The 7,935-nt window shown below is 39.6% G+C and overlaps 1 protein-coding gene and 1 long non-coding RNA gene across 4 annotated transcripts in view; both read right to left on the bottom strand.

Annotated features, from left to right (window-relative positions):
• Positions 1 to 4,560: 4,560 nt before the first annotated feature.
• On the bottom strand, positions 4,561 to 5,552 carry LOC119497512. The gene is made up of 2 exons (XR_005208938.1): positions 5,196 to 5,552; positions 4,561 to 5,040 (listed from the first exon to the last, which is right to left on the bottom strand). It is a non-coding gene; the product is annotated as an uncharacterized LOC119497512 (long non-coding RNA).
• A 117-nt stretch (positions 5,553 to 5,669) lies between these two features.
• The window catches only part of fhl3a (four and a half LIM domains 3a), a 33,899-nt gene continuing 31,633 nt past the window's right edge, over positions 5,670 to 7,935 (bottom strand). For all 3 annotated transcript variants that reach the window (XM_037785669.1, XM_037785671.1, XM_037785670.1), the window contains exon 6: positions 5,670 to 6,994. In XM_037785669.1, coding sequence (XP_037641597.1) covers positions 6,843 to 6,994 — 152 coding nt within the window. In that variant the 3' untranslated portion in view covers positions 5,670 to 6,842. The remainder of the gene's footprint in view (positions 6,995 to 7,935) is intronic.

The raw sequence follows: 7,935 nt of genomic DNA, 5'->3' as shown, positions 1-7,935 counted from the left end.
GACAAATCAGACCTGTATCTGATTTAGGACAACAAATTAAAGTGGCCCAGAAAAGTCAGATTCCATGTGATTTGTGCAGTTTACACTGTTATTAAAAAAAAAACTGATCTGAGTCATTATGCACAAAAAAAAAAATCAGATTTGGGCCATTTGTGCATGCACACTTTGGCTACGTTCAGACAAACGTAGCATCAAAAATCCACGTTTACGTGCTGGTTGTTAAAACTAAACTAAACAAAACTGTCATCACAAACTAAGCATTATTTATTTGTCGTGAACATCAACCTGATTATTCTGGGGGGTTGCAACTCAAAAAGGTTGAGAACCACTGAACTAAAACATCCATCCATCCATTATTTGTAACCGCTTATCCCAATCGGGGGCGGGGCGGGCTTCCATTTATAATCAATGTACAAGTACACTAGAAATCCTAGTCAATACTGATGTAGTACATACGATACAGTAAGCCGTTTACTGTATGTTGCACTAAAACACCCCTGTGTTCCACACACATGAAATCTGTACATGAAGAGTGGAGCAAAAACAGCCTAAAAATTACAGTTAACTTTGATACCTTTATGCTTCACTAAATATTCTCTGAGATTTTGGGGTACTGAGGTAATAGTATACCCAGAATTTAATCCAATTAATCGATGTAAGGCTATTTAGACACACTACCTCCCAATTGGTTTAGAGGCCTTGCACACCCACACAGGTGATTTCACTTACTGTTGCTAATTAGGCCTCTGTTCAGTTTGCTGCATTGAGGGAAGCGTTGCTGGGAATTACAAAACTTCATAACCTAATAAGAATTACGAAGTTGGTGTCTCCAAACAGGTGCAATAAAACTGTGAGTGCAGGAGAAAGAGTTGCAAAGACAGAAATCAAAACATGAAATTGACTTATTGTGACACACTTTAAAATTGACAAACCTCACCCACTGCTGCCAAACTGCAGGAACTGGACGTTGTCTATTTGCAGTGCATCTAAATCTGCGCAGATACACATGGATTTGAATTAATTCAATCACATAATAAAGCAAATGCCAGTTCAATTAAGCTCCACACAGTTGTCACAAATACACACATTTATTTGTTAAATTTTATCTAAATCTAAAAAGCATTTCAAATTAAACACAAATCCGATTAGTTATGTAAGACAGGAAACATTAAAGCTAGGCTTGGTAATGCTGAGAAACTAGCAAGAGTACGCTAGATTTTAAAAACGATCCAACAGAAAAAGCCAGCCCAGTGTTGCTGACTCCAAAAGTCCCTAAATCTAGAGAGAAAGTCATCAAGTCTGCAACACTGACAGCCTGTCGCTTCAGGCCTCCCTCCAAAGCCACTCTCCCAAAATTATAATTATGAACATAAACATATCATAATGAACGTAAACAACAAACATGGTTATTGTTAGTACTCACAGATGACAAGCTAGCAGCTTGTGGAAGACTCCAGTGATGTAAACCCTTTCCACAGCAGCCATCTTCACATGTCATAGCAGGAAAACACAGGTGGAATTGATCAAATGAATTATGGTCCTATTCAATTTAGTGTGTCACAGTCATTCCAGTGAGCCAGCATGCACAATACCAGGGCCATAATCAATATCATTAATTACACCTGTGTGTAGCCTGCAATGACATGTCAACATGGCTGCTGTGAAAAGGGTTTTAGTGCATGAGCAGAGTGCATGTAGGCAGCAGGTAGCCCGTCCAGGTTTATTACAGTCCTGCGATACAACAAAAATATTTTTGAAGATTACCAACTCTAGCAACGGCAAGGGCTAAGATTGTTACAGATAAAAACAATAATTATACCGCATCACCTTCACCTTGGATGCTGAGAATCTACTTCCCTCTCAAACTGTGATAAGTGATTCTGATTTTATGCGGTAAAGTGATCCAGTCAGGTGAGAACAGGGCAGAGCAGACATCTGGGATCAATATGGAGGAGGTCTGTGTGCTAATCATCCCTCACTGCTGGTTTTATGGACCCGACTTTCTATAAACCTTTGGGATCTGAGCCTGTATTAACACGATCAGCCTCACTCTTCTTCTGACATCTTACTAGTAGCACTGATTCATGCTATAACTGTAATCTGTCATTTTTAAAGGCCTGGTAATACAATATAGATTTTGTTTATTCTGTTTATCAAAAGCTGCACCAGGCAATGCTACATACTGGGCCACAAGATGTAACTGAATGTTTGACTCAACCCCGAAACCCACAAATCCTCTTAACATGGTGTCTGTTTGAACCAGACTGTTAATAAAGATTTTCTTTATATTCTTTATTTTTTTTATTAATATACAGTTTATAGTATGAACCGTGACAATCTGTACTCACTTCATACAAGAGAACAGAAGCGACACAAAGGACCATATGTTGCGCTAAATACAGACTGTATATATAAAAAGTGGACGTAGTCACCGTGACGTCATCCATTGGTTTGTGGACTTACATTTTGAAGCCTCGAATTTGGCATTTTGGCTGTCGCCATGTTGTTTTTTTGCAACCAGAAGTGACACGAGAGGGTGGAGCTGAGTACAACCAAATGCTGAATAAGACATTTTCGGGCGATCAAAAAGATTTTAATTAACTTTCATGAACTGAAAACACACTGTGAAAGTTCTATGACGAAAACAAATCCCAGATCGGACAACACCTTGGTAGCAACCTTTCAATCACAAGGTAGCCACGCCCTAAAGCATACCCTGCTTTATGGTCTATTTGACTCTACATGGGACCATAATTTACTAAATGAACATCATGCTGTATTGAAGAAGACTTGAAACTAGTGATTGAGACCATAAACCCATGTTTACAATGTTTACTGAGGTAATAAATCAAGTGAGAAGTAGGCTCATTTTCTCATAGACTTCTATACAATCTGACTTCTGTTTGCAACCAGAGTATTCGCCCCCTGCTGGCTATTAGAAAGAATGCAAGTTTAAGACACTTCTGTATTGGCTTCACTTTTCAGACCTGGAGGTAGTCCAATAGGTAGCTAAATAGCACTTGTTACTATCTAATATTCAGTGTGTATTTTACAAAAAATGCCTATATGTTCAGCAAGCAAAACCAAGCTTGTAGTGTCTCCATGAGGAAGCTAAGTGTCCTTGAAGTTCCCCTTTGTGATTTAGGCTGATAAGACAAGTTGAATTTCACACACAGTATAAACTTTGACATGTGCAGCTTTGATTAAAATAAACTGAGCTGTGTTTAGTGTGTGAACTACACCCATGGTCTCTCTTTGGTAAAATTGTAAATGACATTTCCTGGCAGACAGCCTAACACGTTATATCAACTATAGATGGCTGACGGAGTCCGGCTAGGTCTACTTGTGTTAGTCTTGTCATGTTCAGAGACTAAATACAAGTCATGTGGTTTGTTTTTGCATTGAAGGTTTGACGTTTTAGTGAAATGTTAAAATTGTGAATATCTTTTGTGTGAAGAGACCGACCTCTTTGTGTGGGAAGCCGGCTACGCTGCCGTTTGCACACTTCAAACTAAATTAAATGCCATACTTTCTCTCAGACACACAAAGTTCTGTTGGGTAAACTTGATTTCTGGGTGACAGTAATAACAAAGACATGGGACACATTCAAGGAGAAAGAGTGTCAGAGGACATATTGCTGCTGAAAATCAGAAAGACCATGAGGCAGGAGGTTTTCAAATTCATAGTAATGGCTGTTAAAGTTGTAGAGTGTATAGTTTGATACAGTTAACATCTCCACAGCTCTTCCTCTGACCCTTCCTGCTAGCCGCCACCTCCTCGCCCGTCTCCTCCTTCCCAATAAATCCAAAGGGGGCCGTGTGTGGAGCTGACCCCCCCAGTGAAAGTGCCATGGAGCAACTCCAGATGTGAACATCCTCCCTCTCTTTCTCTCTCCCACACTCTTTTCTCTCCCACTTCCACCACCAGTCACCCCCCCGTCCCTCCCTTCCTCCTCCCTCCTCCCTCCTCCCTCCTCCCTCCTCCCTCCTCCCTCCCTCCCCCATGCAGCTACGAGTTTTCCATTTCCTTTTTTGGTGAAAAAATCTCAAACGCAGGCAGGGAGGAGGACATTTCACCAATGCCGACAGGAGAGTGTATCTGGCGGTCTGTGAATGTGTGCTTCATCAAGGCGATGAAACAGTCGACTCAGCATAAACAACAGTGCATATATACAGTACATACATACACACACACATTCAGACACATACACAGTTTTTCACTCATTCTCCCTTTCACTCTTTCTCTCACACACACACACACACACAAATATCTTTAACCTACAGACACACACAAACACTTTTTCTGGTCTTTTATTACACACACATGGTTTCTCTCTCTAACACTTTCTCACACACTTTTATGCCCTTCCCCCGGTGCACTCTCTCTCTCTCTCTCTCTCTCTCTCTCTCTCTTTCACACACTGATCCTTCCTAGAAAGACTTTTTAAACACACCAGAAGGGTTTTCTCCGGCGTAGACAGTAAACACAAGTCCACAGAAAGCACTGAACTCATAAACCAGTAGTGGATATTTCACTGTAACCACAAATAGACACACAATATAAAAGATCAGTCAGTGTACATTTTATTTAATAAGACTTCACAAATAAAACTAACCATGTGGTAATTCAGCCGATAAGACTGTTGTCAGGCTATTAAATAGGCATCATCAGTCGCTATAAGCACCATAAGATGAGGGTCAAAAGGGGCCTACTACACCCACTAGTATGTTTTATCATCTATTCACATGGTAGATCACCGAAAGAAGGTATAAAAAAAGACGACAGGAACTTAAAGCGACCGTAGTAATTATGACAGGAGTAGAAGCGAAAGTCAGGCGCTGTAGTATAGAGATCCAGCGGTGATAATGATTGGCTCAACAGTGCGATAAGCGGTATTATTGCAACTTTTTCTATTTTTATAAATTACTTTATCCTGACTTCAGTGCTACTGTGTACGAATACGCTTTGGTGTTAGGCTATCAGTAGGTATATTGTTGCTTTTTAAAGGACAAAGATGACAGTTTTAAGACAAATTAAATACTTTAATACTCATACTAATTTTTTCAGCTGCGCGTTGGTTGTGTCTATTGCTATGATACGGAATATCTGCAAAAATGTCAGCGCAAGTTAGAATACTAGTACATAGTCATTGTGGAGTTTTATCCAAAGTTGAACATTTTTCAACTCTCGACGACCAGAAAAAAACACCATACTGTACGTACAACGCTCAGTGCAGAATAGACGCTCAGCGCCTCGTTGCGCTGCTGCCGTTTGTAGCAAAGTGTAAAAATGCGGAACTCCCATTGCAAAGAATTCAAAAAAGAAAAAAAATTTGAAGATAGCAGTTGTCACGGTTGCTTGCCATCTCCTGTCGTTGGCTTGTCAATATTGCGGTTATTGCCACAGCCCCTAGATGGACGAGACACAGAACACAGGGTATCACCCAGGAGACCGGGATCCACATCCTGTGTGAAACTAACGTTGTGTAGTTGTCTTTGTGTTCACAAGCCTTAAGTTTCATTTTCACTTTTGAAGCGTAGTTATTTTAAGACAAAGCACAATGTTTTTCCCTAAACTTAACTAAGTGGTTTTGTTGCGTAAACCTAAAGAAGCCTTTTGTTTGTTTTCAAAACGTAAAATTCGCTTTCACTTTTACAACGTAGTAGCTGTAGTAGGACCCTAATGACCCACATCTATGGTGCTTATAACGACATGATAATACCTATTTAACGGCCCAATAACAGTCAAATCGGGTGTGTATTTAGCCGCATCAATTATAATCTCTCTTTTTTTACAGTAAGTTCATACTGTTATCGCCTCAATGCTGTATTTTCCATCTTAAAATGTATATTTGCCAACTCTGACTCACCAGCATCAAAGCTGAAATAATGAAATATAGATTTAACTTTTCACATACATGTTACAAACCATCAATGAAAAACAAAACAGCGTTAACAGCAACAAAATAATCATTGACGCAAATCATGGCATGCATACTCCTGCAATACGCGACGGTACTGCATTTCATTTCAGCTTCTTCGGGGTTATAAATGCTGGCTCTTTGAGCAATGGTGATAAAACAAAAAAAAAAAATTACAACAAATGAAAAGGACAGAAATAAGATGAAACTTTAGGTAAAAATAAATGTCAATGAAAGCAGATACATGACAAAAAAGTGGTCTGTGTGCCATGTCTTTTTGTTGTGTTTTTATGTGCATATAACATGGTAGCAAGAGAATATCTTATCAAAAGTGCAAATGACTTTATTGATCATAACTACCATAAACTGGCTACCTCACTGAAAGCATAATCAGCAAAGTTTTTCTATGTTTTCTCCTTGTTTTTACTTAATGACATATTTGAACTAAAATGCTTAAAACTGCAGTTATAAGAGCATTAAGACAGTACCTCCACCATACTTTTTTACATACTACTGTATCAGTGTTCTGTGTCTGACCTCTACCTGGCAACTTGTTTTATATAAAATTATGAAAGATTTTTTTGCAAAGTGTCTAGCATTTTGCATTTCTTTGGTTCAATAGTACATAACATTTAAGTAATGTTATTCTTAAGGCACTCCATAAACTTTAAATCATTAAGTTTTTGGTTAAAGAGGAAATCTTTGTGATGGTTCATTCAAACAATGCAGCACTAGCTCCTGGATGAAAACCGGACCCAGACAGGGACCACGAGGAACTGATCTCTTTATATAAAAACGACCTGAGAGGCAGCATTTGTTAGCCTGTGTTACCTTCCCTGAACCTTGGGGTTCTTGAAATGCTGTGGCGAACGGTGAAAGGTAAGTCAAGGGAAGGGTGAGAAGAATGTGGTAAATGACTACTCTATAGGTTGGTGTTGCAGTCGCGGCACAAGATCCTGTCACCGTCGGGGAAAAAGCCGGCGCCCACCAGTGAAGCAGAGCACTGGGTGCAGGTGAAACATGGCTGATGCCACTGGCGCTCCTCAAATGAGATGTACTTTCCTCCTCCAAAACCTAGGAGAAGAGGAGCAATGAGACAGAGATTAGACTGTATGTTGAGCTTTAGAGGGCTGACTTTGAATTCAGCAAATCATGCGTGCTTCAAAACATAACAACTGGGAAAAAAAAGCTTGATGTATATTGAGTATGAAAATTTAAAGTCCCTGAAAACGTATTCAGTTATAACGCTGATATCCATGACTAACAACCCTGTCTCCTACGAAATTACTGCATTCAAAACTGCATTCTCAATTACGTTTCGAGAGAAACACATTTTCTCCCGGATTATGGTCGCAGTTTTAAAGGAACAGTGTGCAGGATCTGGTGGTATCTAGCAGTGAGGTTGGAGATTAAAACTTTTACCATCTGTGAAGCATGTAGGATTGCTACGATGGACGATGCAAAAATGCAAATGGCCCTCTTTAGAGACAGTTGTTGTAAGAGTAGACTGCTTAGAGTGTGTGTACGTGGGAAGTGAGTGGTGAAGCAAGAGAGAGAGCAGCGGCGACGACGGGAGCGAGTAACGTTATCGACTCCGGCCCAAGCAGGAAAAGTTCACAGAGTTTGGTTTGACCGTTCTGGGCTACTGTTGAAACATGGCGTGAAGGAGCCGCTCCCTGTGTAGATATAAACGGTTCATTCTAAAGTAACGAAAACACGATTCTTATTTTCAGGCGATTATACACTAAAGAAAACATACTTATTAATATTATATTCCACTTCTGCCAGTAGATCCCCCTAAATGCTACACACTGGTCCTTTAAATAACATGTTCAACGTTGAAATTGAAACAAAACAAAACAAAAAAATGCAACAAAACTATTTGGTTAGGTTTAGTAAAAAACATCATGGTTTTGCTTAAAATTACTACTTTTGTTACGTTACCAAGCTACGGACATAAATTAAAACAAGTGAACTTTGACTTTTAGTTTCAAACGGGACACAAACAACGGTCT

The sequence above is a fragment of the Sebastes umbrosus genome, chromosome 11 (assembly GCF_015220745.1).
Source record: "Sebastes umbrosus isolate fSebUmb1 chromosome 11, fSebUmb1.pri, whole genome shotgun sequence".
NCBI lineage: Eukaryota > Metazoa > Chordata > Actinopteri > Perciformes > Sebastidae > Sebastes > Sebastes umbrosus.
The sequence above is the reverse complement of the archived record's forward strand: the minus strand, read 5'-3'. Positions and strand labels throughout refer to the sequence as shown.